Source organism: Papaver somniferum, chromosome 6, assembly GCF_003573695.1.
Source record: "Papaver somniferum cultivar HN1 chromosome 6, ASM357369v1, whole genome shotgun sequence".
Lineage (NCBI taxonomy): Eukaryota > Viridiplantae > Streptophyta > Magnoliopsida > Ranunculales > Papaveraceae > Papaver > Papaver somniferum.
In genome coordinates, this window is record NC_039363.1 from 65,290,057 (window position 1) to 65,307,640 (window position 17,584).

At 36.5% G+C, this 17,584-nt stretch overlaps 1 protein-coding gene across 2 annotated transcripts; it reads right to left on the reverse strand.

The window, feature by feature from the left end:
* Positions 1-14: 14 nt before the first annotated feature.
* Positions 15-3,119, reverse strand: LOC113287811 (cysteine-rich receptor-like protein kinase 10). Of its 2 annotated transcripts, none has more exons than XM_026536648.1 (7): positions 1,869-3,119; positions 1,573-1,707; positions 1,354-1,472; positions 1,066-1,276; positions 752-983; positions 501-657; positions 15-390 (listed from the first exon to the last, which is right to left on the reverse strand). In XM_026536648.1, the coding sequence occupies exons 1-7, from the start codon at positions 2,692-2,694 to the stop codon at positions 109-111; spliced, it is 1,962 nt and encodes a 653-aa protein (XP_026392433.1). In that variant the 5' UTR covers positions 2,695-3,119; the 3' UTR covers positions 15-108. The 2 variants fall into 2 exon arrangements, with proteins under 2 accessions (XP_026392433.1, XP_026392432.1); XM_026536647.1 differs by having other exon boundaries at positions 1,573-1,710.
* Between the last annotated feature and the right edge of the window lie 14,465 nt (positions 3,120-17,584).

The window sequence follows — 17,584 nt, forward strand, 5'->3', positions numbered from 1 at the left end:
GCAATACCGCAATGTTTTTAAATTTTTTATTTATTTCAAATACAAGTTCTTCGAATAACGAAGAAGGAAAGAATGGATTATTATTGAATACCATTTCGTATAGTGCCGTTACAATTCACTGATTGATGCACCATTTACACTCCATGGTGCCAGCTTCAGGGACATTTGGTCTGTTGTAAAATATGCAGGGGCTGAAGGTAGTGGCAGCATATCAGATTTCCTCTTGAGCATAGCCATAATTGACGCCATTGCAGGCCTGTCAGTTGTATCTGGTTGAACACATAACAAGCCAACCCGGATGCTTATCATCACTTCACTTATCACACAACACTGCCTTAATGTTGGATCTATGAACTCTAGAGGTGTCTCGTTCTTCCAAAGTCTCCAAGCCTGCAACAATTTTTTGTTTTACTTCTACAGTTGGCGCTAATGAATTCATCCTACACAACTCATTAGAGAGAGTAAGAAAGAAGGGAATAAACACAAGATTCCATACTCACATAGCTTAGAAGGTCCTGGGAACCTCCAATTTCTGATTCGTTGAAAGCGTGATTTTTCTTACTACTAAGGATCTCAAGAACTACGACACCGAAACTAAAGACGTCTGATTTTTCAGAAAAATACCCATGCTTTACATACTCTGGAGCCATATATCCACTGCATGACAGCATCAAACCAAGCAACTGTTAAAGACTTGTAGTTTTATCACTAATTTGAAACAATCGAGCTGGGTCCTCATGCAAATACTTACTATGTACCGATTATTTTACTTGTATTAGCTTGGGTTTCCATACACATCCTTGCCGTGCCAAAATCAGATATTTTGGGGTTCATATCAACATCTAGTAATATATTGCTGGCTTTGAGATCTCGATGAATAATCCTACCTTGAGAATCCTCATGTAGGTACTGAAGACCCTGTGCAATGCCTACTATAATGTTATATCGTCTTTTCCAGTCCAACATTGTACATTTAACAGGATCTACATAGAAGAAAATCAAACTAGGTTACTACAAGATACTACGTCCCATCTGTAAAGAGATTATATATCTCAGGAGACTTACCGAATAGGAATAGGTCGAGACTTGCGTTTGGCATGAATTCATAGATGAGTAGTTTTTCTTCTTTATCTAAGCTGAAACCCAAAAGCCTTACAAGATTCTCATGTTGAAGTTCGGCTACTAACATAACTTCATTCTTAAATTCTTCTCCACCATGGCCTGAATATCTAGAGAGCCTCTTCACAGCTATTTCCTGCCCATTCTCTAGTGTACCCTGCGGACATCAAATTTATTATTTAATTGGAGTGCTCAGAAACCACCTGAAAGAGTTGTAATGCGATCTGTAATTACCTTGTAAACTGAACCAAAACCACCTTCCCCGAGTTTATTGTTGTCAGAGAAGTTGTCAGTGACAAGTTTTATAGTATTGAAATCAATTTGCAAAGCTGCAGAATTTAAGATTATGGCTTCTGCAACCAACATCAAAGGTGTGAAGCAAAACAACTATTAAAGCTTAGAAATGACATAACACCGTAACTCAAGAAACATGCAAATTTTACTTTTGCTTACCTGCATTTCCTTTCTTCACCTTCCTCTTTTGTATACAGAAACACCAAAGAATTGTTATGGTGCAGAGTGTTGCAGTCACTAAAGAAACAACAACAATAATAGCTACTTTTGGTGATCTTATTTTTATCTCTTCTTCTGCTAAAATATGAACCATTTAATCGTAAGCGATTTAAACCAAACAAGAAAGTCTGCAACTAAGTAATTTCAAACAAGAAACTTGAAAAATATCATAATCTTTTCATATAAACATATAGGGATTGCAAGGTTGTATCTGTTGAACATCACATCCTACTTACTGTTTGTTGTGTTGGTTGAAGATGGCGGAGGGCTAGGCAATACTAAAGATGAAGGTGGTGAATTCACCTTAGAATCATTGAAACGATACGTCTCATATCTGAAGTAACAGCTCGGTAGAACGACTGTTCCACCAGACTTCCCAAAGCAACATTTCCCGAAGTTTGAAATTGCCGCATTTAGACAAGTATTGCAGTCACTTCGTGATATATCTGAGGTACATTGTACAACCCCATATAAGTTCAGTGAGCTACTATAATTTGTTTCTCCATTCGCATATAGAGTACCACTGTTGATAGAAGAACTATCTTTTGAGACTTCGTCTATTAGACTATGTAACAGACTAGATGATTGCCTGTCAAACATATCTCCATTGTCGACATCTTCACCAATTCTGGCATAACTTGCTGGAACATCTCGCATGGTGGAGAAATACGATTCATCCGAATACCTTAACAAACATTCATCATACCAAATAATTGCTTGTTTCGAATTTGGACATCCATCACTTTCCATAATCTCCTGAGTTGCTTTATCAACACAGTCTTGGCAATTTTCTAATGTAACAAAACCACTACACTGGAAAGACCCGAAAACAGAATCCGGGTTTCGGCCGGCAGTGGTGTTATAGTATCCAGTTTTAACAACTGTGTTGTTGGATGAGGAAAGAGACAAAAGAAGGCGGTTGAGGTTAGACTGAAATATACTGTTGGAATTGTAATTTTCTCCTGAACATACATGAGAAACATAGGTGGGTTGTGCAGTAGTTATCAGGACAGTGTATTGTATGGCAGAAAGAACTAAGATTGTGAATTCCAAGTGACCCATTTATTTTCTTCTATTAGTTATGATGTGAGTATCCAATCACTAATCAAACTTGACTCTGGATGACTTTATTTCTTGGTGTGACTAGTGGTTGATCTCTAACCAGAATGATTCAGTAAAAGATGATTTGGATACAGGTTTGTTCATGGAGATAAAGAGAGAATTACTGACCAAGTTGCTGTGCTGTGCATCCTTGATACACTGAAATTTTGTTCTAATCTATTATACTTTACCTGAATCATCACCAAGTGACGGCAGAGCTCTCCTACTCCCGTGTAATTGCCATCCTAAAAATAGATCATACTATTATCATCAATCTTCAAATAGAAATCCAGAAATGAAAAAGGTTTTTCTTTTTCCTCCTCTTCTTCTTTTTCTTCTTCTTCTTCTTTGGAGCACCTCATATTTGACTTGACTTTGGGTTATGGATGGTGGACCGCAGGGTACACTAGTTGAATATGTGCTGGTCCAGTTATACGAGGAGTCTTAACAAATTCGCCTGGAGACTCTAGTTTCGAATTAGGGGTGTAAATAATACCCGAAAATACTCGGCCTGCCTGTATCCGCCCGAGCCCGTCTGTACCCGAAATAGCCCAAAGCCTGTTATGGCTCGTCATGGATCACCCGGCCCGGCCTGGATTAAATTATTGGGCGGTCTCGGGCTTTGCGATTAATTATGATGCCCGACCTGATACCCGGCCTGGTGCCTGGCCTGAAAGCCTTCTATGTGCCATTAATCATTTAATGTCCTCTTAAAAAGACTTAAAAGTTACAATTTTATAATTGTCAATTTTGTGTCAAGAAAAATAAAATATATAATTGTTTTTACTTATAATTAACCTTTTCAAAACATTAATGGTAATATATTTTTCTTATTAGAAAGTTTATTGTACTCTAATTAATTATTTATTATAGGCTAAAATTAAAAATTTGTCAGTGTAATTTAAATATAAAATAATACTATCACTTACGATATGCAATGTTGGAGGATATTGTATTTAATACCGTTCATTTGAAAATTTAAACTTAAAAAAGAAAATAGTGGCTTGTCCGGCCCGATCTGGCCTGCCCGTATAAAAAGCGGGCTTTGGGCGGTCTTTGGGTAGCAAATTATCTACTTGTGACCGGCCTGTCTAGGGCTGCACATAACCGACTCGACCCGCCGACCCGACCCACACCCGTCGAAAAATACCCGTACCCGAACCGACCCACCTAGGTATGGGTCGACTATGGGTGAGGCACGTGAAAACCCACCGTATGTTGGGTCGGTTGCGGGTAGGAACTTCCTTCACCCGACCCGACCCACCAACCCGCCCAATATTCCCTAGCATGCTACCCCTTAAATTTTCTATCCTAGAATGAATCTCAGCCATTGGATTGAAAAAATAAAATACCTAACCCTAACTAAGCATCGCACTCGCAGCCCACACCTATCACTTCGGCCTCTTCTTCTCTCCTTCTCAGAGACCGAGTCACGGAGACTCTTCTTCCTTCGTCAATTCGTTGTTCTTGAATCTTGATTAGTGAACTGAAGGTATGAATCAACTTAAAACTTGTTCCCAACTAGTTGAACTCTATGTATTGTTGATTGTTCTTGACTTTCTAAATAAATCTAGGGATTCATTTGAAATTGATTTCAATTTCCCGCAAGATATAAAATATGACGGGTAACCCACCACCCGACCCGACCCAACCCGCCTTATTGTGGGTCGGGTGAAAAGCGACCCATTGTTATGGTGGGTCGGTTGCGGGTGAAAAGTTCAATTACCCACCAGCAGTGGGTCGGGTGGTGGGTGAGGCCAAACCCGACCCATGTGCAGCCCTAGGCCTGTCCGGCCTGAATTTTTTTACGGGCTCACAAATATTAAGCCTGGCCTGCCCGGCCTGTCTTAGTTTTTGGGTCGGGCGGCCCGGCCTGCCCGAATTTACACCCCTATTTCGAATCCACACCACGTGGCACGTAGGCACACACCAGTACACCACCAGGGCGGACATCTAAGTTACCACCTGAAGCCACCAGAAAGTTTAATCAGAGTATTATTTTTAGGCGTATTTTTATGCACATAACAAATCATATATTTTGTCATTTTTTGCGCCAATTATAGATATGGCAAAATGGCAAATGTATGTGTCAAAGTGTCAAATACACTACTTAGACATACGCGATAGAAAGTGAAAAAGTGGGATATAACAACCACATCCAATAGTTCTTTCGGAAATTTGTATGGGTTAAACTCCAATATAATTTAGAGAACACCAACTTAAAAGAGAGCTCATTCAAGAGATATATCAAAGAGTTTTATCTCTATTTCTCATTGCAATCAGCAAACCGAACAGATAGAAATCCGTGAGCCTGATTGATATGAGAAATAACTTGGACGGTACCAAAGACCAATCCCCAAGTGTCAATCAAGTTATATCCAACAATCAAAGTCGGATTTATCAACTGATTGAACTACGCACAACATGTGATATTTCAATTATATAAACAAATATAATGCGGAAAAGAAATAACACAGACACCAGAAATTTTGTTAACGAGGAAACCGCAAATGCAGAAAAACCCCGGGACCTAGTTCAGCTTTGAACACCACACTGTATGAAGCCGCTACAGACACTAGCCTACTACAAGTTAACTTCAGACTGGAATGTAGTTGAGCCCTAACCAAGTCTCACACTGATTAAGGTACAGTCGCGTTCCATACGCCTCTAGAACAACTCCGGATTCTGCGCACTTGATTCCCTTAGCTGATCTCACCTACAACTAAGAGTTTTTACGAGCCAAAGTCGAAGAATTGGTAAACAAATCTGTCTCCCACAGATATGTCTATTCTTTATTCGGTTTTTGTTCTGTCTTTTAATAAATCAAGGTGAACATGAACCAATTGATAATCCGGTCTTATAATCCCGAAAAGCAGCCTAGAAATATCAATCACCTCAATAACCCAACTGATTAACAGAAAAAGTTATTGCGGAACCACAAGAGTCTGAGATGAAAAACTGTTGTGATTACGTTTTATATATTACCTATCGGAGATAAATCTCGAGTAAATATTAGAGAAGATAAAACTCAATACGATAGAATAAGTAAGACCAAAATACGCAACTACAGAGAAAACAGTTGGATCTTGAAAAGACGAGGGTACCCAAATATACCTCAATCTAAAACTTTTCCACCTATAAGTCCTTTATTCGAAAGTGATTGTCTATAGAGTGAGTCGAGACAATACAACTAATCGGTTTACACTTCGTGTGATTGTCTATGGATATGAGATCGAGACAATACGACAACAATCAATCAAGGGTAAACAGGGTCCTCCAGAGGGACCTCCTCAACATCACATGTGGGAAAAGGCTCTAAAAAGGGTTTCATTCTCTGACCGTTAACCTTCGAAGAACTACTACCATCCGGTGTCTCGATCTCAACAGCTCCATGAGGGAAAAACAGTACGGACCACAAAAGGACTAGTCCACCGAGAGCGTAACTTCCCAGGGAAAAAATGCAAGCGGGTATCATATAGAAGAACTTTTTGACCTGGAGAAAATGACTTTCTTAAAATATTTCTATCATGCACAAGTTTCATTTTGTTCTTATACTCCTTAGCACTATCGTATGCATCTCTACGAATCTCTTCCAACTCATTGAGCTGGAGTTTCCTATGGGCTCCTGCCTTATCGAGTGAAAAATTTAACTGCTTAACAGCCCAATATCCTCTAGATTTAATACCTTATTTGATTTGTTATTTGTTTAGCTTATTTTTGTTTTTAGATTTTTTCTTCTTGTTCTTGTGAGTCGTCATGTTTCCTTACAGACATAACATGTACGGAGCACAAGACCAATCATCATATTATAGTGGTACTCAATTTGGATTTCAATCTCATTCATATAACAACTACCAACCATACCCTATGGAGACTTATGGATATTATCATACATATCAACAACCTTATGACGGGTATGTAAGTGAGCAATCACAGGGACGGGAGAATAGTTATACTTCTGATCAGTTGTTTTCTAGTAATGTGCAGATGACGGAGAGTTTGGAAAGACCTATTCCTCTTTATCATGTTCTTTCTCCATTTATGTCAAGAGAAGAGATACGGTCTGAAAATTCCATCGTGAATAATGAAGGAAAACGTATTAATATCAGAAACATTATGAGCAATATGATCAGTTAGAAGAAGCTAGAGCATCGTAAAAGACTCTTGAAGAAATTAACAAGGTAATACAAGTGGAACTTCAACGTCGTTGGGATACTGAAGATTATGAGGTTGATGAAGACTCTGATGAAGATGAGCAACCTTTGGAAAATACTTGCAACAATGATAATGTTATTTCAACTACGGATCATTATAACAATCACTCGCCTATTCAAAATGAGGAGAATGGATATGACATAACCGTTGTTATAAATGGTGTAACGTACTCAAACAATGATTTTATTTCTCTTCAGCCAAGTACTATCTTTCTAACTTCTCCCCGTGTTATTTTACTTTTGGTACTGCTCTTTCATTAGAAACATTGAGGACAATGTTAGATTTAAGTTTGGCGGTGGGGAAGAACTTTTAGTTAGTTGCATTTTTGAAATTTCTAGTGTCACATAATATCCGGTTAGCTAATTTTACATATTGTTTCTCACTGAAAAGATGGAAATTGGAATTGCTAGGGATAACATTCTACTGAGATATTAGAGAAAAAGACATTGAGATCTTTGACATTTAGGAGAGAACTTGTACCTTTTGGAGGGTAATCGTGATGGACCTAACCATCCATGAAGGAAAGGCAATTAGGCCAGAAGGAAATGCCAGAAAGACAAAGCAACCTCACAATGTAGTCTTAGTTACTGGATTACGACTCCCCCTCAGTAAAAACTTATCATCATCAACAAGCGGAGCGGCACCAAAATCTATGAAGAAAGTTGAAGACGTAAAGGTTTAGAAGCAACGATAGAAAAGCATAATTTAAAAATCAAAGTTGAAGACTTAGTTATAAGAAGTTATAAGATTAGAGAAAATCAAACGATGTAAGTTGTTGAAGTTCATGATACCAAGACAGTACAAGTTGCGAAGATCCAAGTGCCTTTTTTCATGGCCATGTAAATATTAGTCTTTTTATTGTTGTGTTTCCATTTTAAAAAAAAATGATGAAAAAACGAAAAAAAAAATGATGAAAAAATGAAAAAAAAAAAAATGTACATTTGAATTTTGTTGTAGTTTTTGTTCAATAAAGCCATGGGGAAGAGAAACCTATAAAGAAGTTTCAAGCAAGAAGAAGAAATTAAGGAGAAGAGTTAATTGTCAAGGTTTTACTAGGTTCGAGAGTTTATCATCAACAGTTGAAGCCTAAGAAGACGTTGTTTCTACTGAGCACTATGAGAGAGTCGAAGAGAGATGCATATTGGTTGCTTTGTTAGTCCGCTTTCCATCCGGCACAAGATCTTTCTAGCACTGGTTCAACTCATCACACGTAATTTGTCCAGCTGTGTAGAAGATGTCCCTCTCATCTTTATCTCTCTCCTAAACTTATCCAGCTGTAAAGCGGATGCATCTTACAATGTTTATCTAGCTGTGTAGCGGATATCTCTTTATCTAGCAGTATTGCGTATGTGTCTCCCCTTTTCTTATTCAGTTTTAGAGTTGATACCTTTAATTTCTCTGGCAATCTAGTTACTTGGAGATAGGTGGAGAATATGTATGTCCTCATAGCTCTTTAGATACTTGTGACCAATTAGAAGTCAGGTTTTGTGGGTATACCTCTAATAAACCCTCCCGAGACTATAACTCGACCATTAGGGCCACCTAGGGGTTCAAAGGCTTGTTGCACACGCTAAGTGCAATCGCGATGCCTGCGACAGTGAGTTAGGATTTTATTTATAGATTAGATTTGCTCGAGGACTAGAAAATAATAAGTTTGGGGGTATTTGATAGACACATTTTTGAGTCTAAGTTGTTCTCAATTTTCTGTGTTGTTGGTACTCGATTTTGTAGTTATTATTGTGTTTTGTGTGTTTGTAGGCGTTTTTGGAGAATTACACTTGTGTGGAAAAAGTTGCTCGAAAAGTGCTTTTTGGACCCCCGGCGAAAATTACTAAAGGAACCCCAACTTTGGATAAGGGCACCCCAGCGCACCCCAGCTATTAAAGGCGCCTCTATTTTGGATCGGGGCACTTCATCCTCTCCATTTCAAATTCTGGTATTGGCGGGAATTTTTGTTCTTCACCCGCAGAAAATATGGTTCACCTTTTGGACGTGATTTTATGAGACTCAATAGCTGGAGTTGCATGGGCAGACTTGATTGAGCATAAAAGGCTTGGTTTGGGTCTTTGGGTTGATTGAATTTGGCTAGTTAACTCGTGTTGAAGAAAACAGGGGCGTACGTGTATGGGAGGATATTCTCCATTAAACTCGAGAATATTTGGGAGATTTTTATCGCTTCAATTAGTTGATACCAGCCTGTTTAATCTAAACGGAGATGGTAAGTGATTGAGATTCGCAAATATAGGAGTGTGGCATGACTTGGGTCAAAACAGGGAGTTTATTCTCGGAGGCATATAATCACGGGATTACAGCAAATTTAGACGTGTACTCACGTGTTTGGATAGAGTGGGTTGCTGAAGAAGCGTGTAGCAGTTAAACCAGGATATTTTTCACGCAATTTACAGCTGCATATGCATGGAAAAAGGAAAGAAGGTATTTTCTTTAGTACCGAGAAATGGAGGATCATGGGGAGTTAATGATCAAGATTTCTGGATATTATTCGATACAAATAGGTTGCTGGGGTTGCGAGTAGAGGGGACGAAGTGATTGGGGAGAGTTCAAAACATTACAGAGCCAAAAAATCAGAGTTGCAGAGAACTGCCATTGCTGTTTTTGTAAAGAACACGAAGAACATGAGACGCACAAGGAACAGTCGTAATTGCTACAGTGTCAACGACAGTTTATATTTATCGTTCTCTGTGACAGTTCGGTTTGTGGTTTTAATCATTTTCTCCCATTTTCATCATTTGTAAACACTTTGAGCAATGAAATCCACTTTTGAACGTGTTTCCAACATGATGAGAGGCTAAGTACCCAGTGATCAAGGCAAAAGGGGAAACTATTTACTCATCCTTGATTGGTAATCTCTTTTACAATTTCTTTAATTATTTATTTTATTTAATTCACTAGGATCAACATAAAGATAAAATTGGTTTTCTTAATTAGTGGTGAATCAATTCGATGTGTTATGCTTAGAATCAATTCTTTGATAATTCATGCTTAGGGATTACAATTTAATATTTGGACACCTTATGGATTAATAGTGAATTAATGAGAAAAAAAAGCTTAATGATAATTTCAGATATATCATTATAAACCAATCAACTAGAAGGAATAGTGGAATCCGGATCCTTGGTCTATTTTTAAAATCTTCATATTACTTTTTATTTTGAGTTTGCTACATTTTAAGTTTCATTAAGTCTAAAATCTATTGCTTTCACAAGTCTCAACGAACCTATTACTATAACAACTTTGAAATCATATCAGTAATCTCAGCCGAAAATATAAACCCCACTTTTAAGCTGTTGTCAAATGGAAACTCAAAATAAAAAAAGAAACAACTAACTGAGTTAATAAGGGTTTTTCTTAAATATAGCTCACACATTTATTAACCATAGCCCAAAAAATTTAAGTTAAAATGAAAAACCAAACAAGTTTTAATTTTCTACTAACAATTGAACTTAAATCTCCTTTTTACTCAAAATCAAAATAAACCCTAATTTTTTTTCTTAATCATACATAAAATTAATTATCATTGTTCTTTTAGTATTCTCACAAATTGATCAATTATATATAAACCCTAATTCTTAATTATTCCAAACAAAATAAATTCTAATTCTTAGCTTTCTCTAAGATAATTTTTTTATTAATCAAGATTACATTGAAATTGATTGGGGTGTATATTCTAATTGTTCTTTAAAGAAAAAAACTCCACAACACCACCAATCGAAATGGAATAAACTAAGATTTCATTTTTTTCTTATGACTATTCACCTAGAACTCCATAAACATAATCCATAAATAAAACAAAAAAAATGTCTAAGATGATGTTTTTTTTCTTCTCAATCATGATTACACTAAGATTGATTAAGGATTTAATTATTCTTCAAAAACATTGATTATATAAAATATCTTACATAAATTTAACTAGATAATTAGCTTCTTTTTTTTTTTTGTTGTTGATTTTGATTTAGGGATTTAACGACAAGACTTGGGCTATGTATAATAATTATATATAATTTTGTGGACTATATGGAATGATTATAAAGATCCGGTTGGTTAGTTTAAATATTTATTTTAAATGGACTATGATTAATAGATGTATGAGTTATATTTAAGAAAAGCCTTAATAAGACAATAAATAGAGAAGAATTTGAAGTTTAGAAACTACAAATCATCCAGACGAGTCATGGACATAAATGAATGGAAAGAACTGCTCATTTATGAAACGATGTAACGAGACATGTATCTCTAGAGAGCTCTCGGTCTTCGTGGCCATAGGCCACAGCCCCACCGAAATCTAGAACGAACGAAAGTAAGAGAGCTCGTCATTGAACAAACAAACTAATTAAGAAATCTATCAACCTTGAGCCAGCACATGTTATCAGTGACCATAACATCTACATTTTGCCAAAAATCGATCTTACCATGTACGTCATTTTCAGTATCATCTCCTCATCAACTAATTTTGTAACCATAAAACGAATTTCTTTTTTGTCCTAAAATGAGTGATAAATGAGTTAGCCATGACTCAACAATATCTCAATGTTCGGTTCCTATCACAGTTGTTAGCATTATTTTAGCTTCCGGCAAATAGAGGCAATCGGCTAGTACCACAATCGGTTTGCCTTTGGCCATATGTCGCTACCCTAGGATTCAGTCATGAGTCACACAAGCCAAGCTATACATCGATATCACATCGACATAGCACGTTACGCAGATACCGATGCGGCTAAGATGTATCATTGTGGATAAAGACATGGACCATGCCGACACTACCTCCAACTCCCAGTAATTTACACTCGTCATATGCACCACATAGCTAAGGCTGGACGCCTCCATCCCCGAATCTCTTTGCCGCATACTCTTTGATCAATTTTAATGGGCCTAGTAATTCATAGAAGTTTAGCATACAATAAACTTCCTAATATTTTTTTTTCTTTTTTAAAAGAAACTTCGGCAGTGCTTAAGGAAGGTGATACATAGTTGTGTAAGTGGTGTCATTATTTGGACAAACATCAGACCCACTGTTAAGATTCTTATAGACAATAGCTATATTTAAAGCTTGCAAGTTTTGGATTTTATGAAGAAGTTTAAGACCCGTTAAGACAAAAGTTACAGGTTTAATGTATAAGGTGATTTCTTCATTTAAAATCTGCCTTTCCCTGTGGAAGTTCCTGTTGAATCTTTCTTTGATGGCTTTGATGTAAAGAGCATTGAAGTGTTCCAGAATTTCATTTGTTTCAGCATGTATCTCGATATTCATGTGTTGCTTTTCCTCCGCCCAACCAAAGGCTAGGAAGTTCCTGCTGAAACTTCCTAATATTAGTATGTTAGTTGTGGCTAACACCCAAGACCACTTCCGAAGTTCTTATCTATTTTATGAATTTTATCAAAAAAAAAAAAAAAAAAAAAAAAAATCTATTTTTGTATTTATCATTAATTTATTCACTTGCGAAGATGTTTATGATTTTTCAGTGCGTCAGTCTCAAGTCCCAACTCCCGGAGCATAAGAAAATCCTTAAACTTCTACATCTCTTTTTCCTTTTATTTTCCAAATTAAAATCATCGGTAAGGTGGATAATTGATCTGGTTCACATGTAATATACTACCTTTAGTGACGCAGTATCATTTAAATCCACATAAACTATTAGCACTACTTTGTTTCAAAAAAATAACAAATTATTAGCACTAATTGCCATCTTTATCGATCCATATATATATTAACGTTGTTTCCACATTTTTGCACCTTACTAGTTTGTCAAATGGCGGCCTCTACAGTAGTATATTTGTAACAAATGACAAAGCATGTGTTGACGCTAAAAAAAGAGATTAGGGAAGAGATCGATTTTTTTTCCAAACTGGACCACCCAACCCTGGGTCCAGGATGACAACAAAAACTCAAAAATCATAACACTGAAAAGAACCAAAACTCCAAACCAATAAAAAAAAAACAATTATTGTTGGTGGTTGGTTTTGGTTTAAAACAGACCGACGAAAACTAAAATTCACCACCTGAAAAACCTATATAAACTCAAATTTTTTGGTCGTTGGTTTTGGCTTAAACAAGACCGAAAACAGAAAAACTTAAATTTACCACCTAAAAAATTATATAAACCTCAAACAATACGTAGCCAACTAACCATAAATTTCAGTAGGAAATATAGTTGATTTTAAAACGTACTTCCTCTTTCCTCTTTATAATTTATAAAAATAGGGTATTAAATTTTTGTAGTCCCGTTAGATAGGAGGAACTCCAATTCCAATACAAATATATTGTCATTATTTATTATACATAGATAATTGTATTGTGAATAAGATAAAGGTTAAAGCATGAGAATAAGCGGAGCCATGTGAAATCAAAATAATTTATTAATCTAAGAGATTTCATAACTTCGTCTTTATATTGGGGTGGAGGGAGTATATATATATGCAGCCTAATTTGTTGAGAAATTTTCTCATCCACATCTCGTGTATGTTTCGGTGCTTTATAAATCTGCCTTCACCGATCGCAATGACAAAATTTTTTTTACAAATGTGATCTATTTTTGTTACACTCTAATAAATAAACAAGCAAGAATCCATTATGTCTCGTGACACTCTTGTAGGAGTATAAACAAACAATCTGATAAATAAACGAGCATGAATTTATGGCTAGCCTACTGTTTTGGAAAGACACTTGGTTGAATGGACATTTGTTGATGGGTATAATCGATTTACTGGTTAAAGTGTATATTGGTGGAGAAGGCAGGTGCTAGATGAAGCAAATAGTCTAAAACCTTTAAGCAGATGCACTGCACGGAAGCGCTTTGAGTTCGAGAGATCAATCTGTAAGACTCTAGCCTAAATCAAGAAATGGCCTTCCGGTATTCAATTTGGTCAGAATGGAAGGAAATGGGTGTGTGAAGGGAAGCTGATAAGGTGTTCATATCAGTGGAAACTGATTGTGGATGTGTTGAACTGCTATGAAGAGGATTTCTCTAAGTTAGACCGAGAGAGAAAGCTTCTCTGTATTTTTTGGGATATGGATGCTATATTACTGATGATTGATTAATTTTTCATATCATAGGTTTAGGAACTTATTTGTAGCGAAAGTAGTTAACACATTGATCTCTTGTAAATTGAGGCAGTTGCAAAGACGTGGAAGAGTAGAGAAGTAGAAATCATGGTGAAACCAGTTCCGCTATGTTAGGATACTTGGTGATTTTCAGACCACTACCTATTTTTTCCTTCAAATTCTAGCACGACTAACTCAATTTCTCATCGTGTTGCCTTGTTGGATCGCACATATTGTAGGTCGCAAGACCAAAACCCTAGTGAACGCGTTGTTGGTGTCTCGATGGTTAAGTCTTCTTTGCAGACGTATTCATTTAGTCAACGTTCACCTGGATGCTAATCTTAACATATTGATGAGTCTAGCATGTTTCCCGATGATGAGTCTGACATGCTTTACAAAAACTCGTCAATTTGGTGAATGAAAGCATAAGGGGTTTGTTGATGCTTTGCATAGCACTAATACTCTGCGTACCAAAATGCCAGCTGAAGCAGGAATTACACTTCAATTAATTGGATCGATATGCATATGTTTGATGAGATTTGTTAGAGCATTGTTCGGTCGAACTCACAAGTGTTGCTATCTCGAGCTTGTTGTCAAATTTAGTTGTCAAAACTATATCTTGATTTCTAGTCTACAGTTAGTTAAGTTTCGGACTAGGATAGAAATGTAGTTGAGAAACAGAGGATCACGACAGTCATCATTGCGTTCTACCGTTTGAAGGCGAAGATCAACCGAAGCTTTTGAAGAACTTCATCAACAAAAGGTAAGTGAAGACTGAACCACCTATTTCTCAAGTTATATTCACTTTTTTATCCTGGGACGATGTTGCATAACTAAGTAGTCTATTATCCATAGACAAGAATATTGAGTCAGGTTTATCTTGATAATTAGTTCTCGGAATATAATGACTAATCTTAATGAACATTTGTTCATACTTGATGAATTTCGGTTAAGCACAATTTATTGTTCGGAATCAAAATCATGATTTAAGGTTTATCGTTCAAAAATAGCCTGAAACAATGATATGTGTCATTGATGTTATTAGGGAATGTTTCGAATCGATTTAGAGAAATACAAAACTACTGTAGATTCGGATACAAGACAGTGCTATCAGTCTTACAAACTGGGAAAACTGCTATATTTCTGAACCCGTATTACATGTGCTCGTACACGTAGCGGAGTAGCTATATATATCGACTTACAGATTTGTGGTACGCATATTTTTATGGACATCATGTGAAAAACGGTTTAACTCGTGAACCGAATCGGTATGCATACTCGTATGCAAACCAGTTTTGAACTGTGGTTACGGAACCAGGATTAGTTTCCAAACTGGTACGCAAACTAAAACAGTTTTGTGTTCCTGAACTCGACAGCGTTTCCAAATTGGTATGCAAGCCAATTTAGTTCTATGAACTCCGAAACCGGTGACAGTCTTAAGGTTTCCAAACCAGTACGCAAACCTAAAGAGTTCTGTTAACTCCGGAATTTGGTTTGGTTAAATGTTTACACAAACCAGTACACGTATTGTGACTAAACCGACTCACGAACGACAATGGTATTTGTATCTTGTACATCTACTAACCATGAAGATTATATTTTCAAGTGCGTTTAGATTATTTATACGAGATAATTAGCATTTTATTAGTTCTCTACTAGACTTATTTGATCACATGTTTGTGACTCAGAGTTAATGTCTTATGTGTTCATGAAAATGTAGATTAAGCTTTTAAGTTCAAACCGGCTAGTTTTAATTAATCATGTCGAACATAGTCTTTGTACACGGTTCGGTTACGGTTTCACCTAACCAGAGTGTATATCTTGCTTATCTAAATCATATTCAAGGATTCATCTAACCGTGGATATTGTTTGCTTGGTTCCAAAGCTATCTTAGCTTAAACCTAAAGTAACATATGCTTTGAATGTCTATAAAATGGGAACTTCAGCAACTGGGATCTTTGAATCCCGACACTAATTTTTGGTGTGCCCTAGTTGTATCTAGAGTTGTCCACTTCCTAACCATTTTAGGGTTTAGCGACTATAAATTCTTCATAGGGATTCGTGAAGCCAGGTCCAGTTATCTTTCCTTGATAACTCGAGTATCCTGATATTGATTGTTTGTTGAGCTTAGTCCATCGATCAAGATAGATAGAAATCATCAAACTTGATTCCACAAGTTTTATACTTGCGAGGTGAATAATAATCTAGGTTGCACTTCGGGTTGCATAAGTCCGGATTTTGAGGTTAGCTAGACTTTGTCTATTGTTATCGATTTCCATACCTTTGATCAAGTTATTTGATTGTAAAAGGAAATCATTTATAGGATTAATCTGTGAGAGGCAGATTGGTTCAAAGTCTTCAATTAAGTTGAAGCAGCTCTTAGTTTGTGTGACGTCATCTAAGGGAATCAATTGTGCGTAGTCCTGCTGGGATTCAAGGGGTGTAAGGAGCGCGACTGTACCTTAATCGGTGGGATACCTTTTTGGGCTCAACTACATTCTAGTTTGAAGTTAATTGGTAGTAGGATAGTGTCTGTAACGACTTAATACAGTTTGGTGTTCAATCTGGACTAGGTCCCGGGGTTTTTCTGCATTTGCGGTTTCATCGTTAACAAAACTTCTGGTGTCTATGTTATTTCTTTTTCCGCATTATATTGTTTATTTTTATAATTGAAATTTCACAGTTTATGCATTGATCAATCTTAGTAAATACATCCGACCTATTTTTTTGGATACAACTAGATTGACTCTTGGACAATTGGTCTTTGGTACCGTCCAAGTTATCTCTTTGTAATTAGGTTCACAGACTTGTTTCTGTAAACGTTCTAATCACAATAGAGAGATATAACTCTAGATATTATTCCTTGATTGAGTTTAACTCTTGGAGTTGTATTGAGTTTGTCTAAACAGATTGCCTAAGGAAAAATTGGTGGTGTATTTTGGTACCCCTGCGTTTTCAAGATTGTTGGATCGAGCATAGACCGTTATGAAGTGTTTGAGAAATATTGCTAGCCGGAGAATTATTGCTAGTCAAAGCAATATTAATAGCCAGAATAATTAAATATTGCTAGCTGGAGGAATATTTCTAGTCAGAACACTATTGCTAAGTAGATGAATATTGGTAGTCAGAACAATGTTACCGATTAAATGAATATTGCTAGTCTGAGCAATGTTGCCATTTAGATGAATATTGCTAGATAGAGAAATACTTCTAATTAAACGAATATTGCTAGTTTGAACAATATTACCATTTGGATGAATATTGCTAGCTAGAGCAATTTTGCTATCAATTGATGTATCGGTGAAAGATATTAAACCAAAATAATTAATTTTAAAATATTGGTATCTGAACCAATATAAAATGATTAGTGTTCTGACCTAGTTAAAATTGTGCTTCTTAGAACATTAGGTAAAGTATGGTATAAGGAGCAAAAGTGCTAAGAGGAGGATAAAGGTGGTGAGAAGGGACCAGCAAAAGTGGATCAAGATGACCGACCAAGGTGGTAGTAGGACCGGCATTGGTGTCTGTGCTGCGGGGCTATTTTTGTGTTTTGCTTGTCTTCATACCATATTTTGGTGT

What these genes read in the sequence shown, in the direction of transcription:
- LOC113287811 (XM_026536647.1), bottom strand. Translation starts at nt 2,694, where the DNA reads ATGGGTCACTTGGAATTCACAATCTTAGTTCTTTCTGCCATACAATAC. An exon ending in TTCAACCAACACAACAAACA is followed by an intron (nt 1,711 to 1,868) that starts GTAAGTAGGATG and finishes TTCATATTTTAG; the next exon opens with CAGAAGAAGAGATAAAAATA. An exon ending in GTTTTGGTTCAGTTTACAAG is followed by an intron (nt 1,277 to 1,353) that starts GTAATTACAGAT and finishes TGATGTCCGCAG; the next exon opens with GGTACACTAGAGAATGGGCA.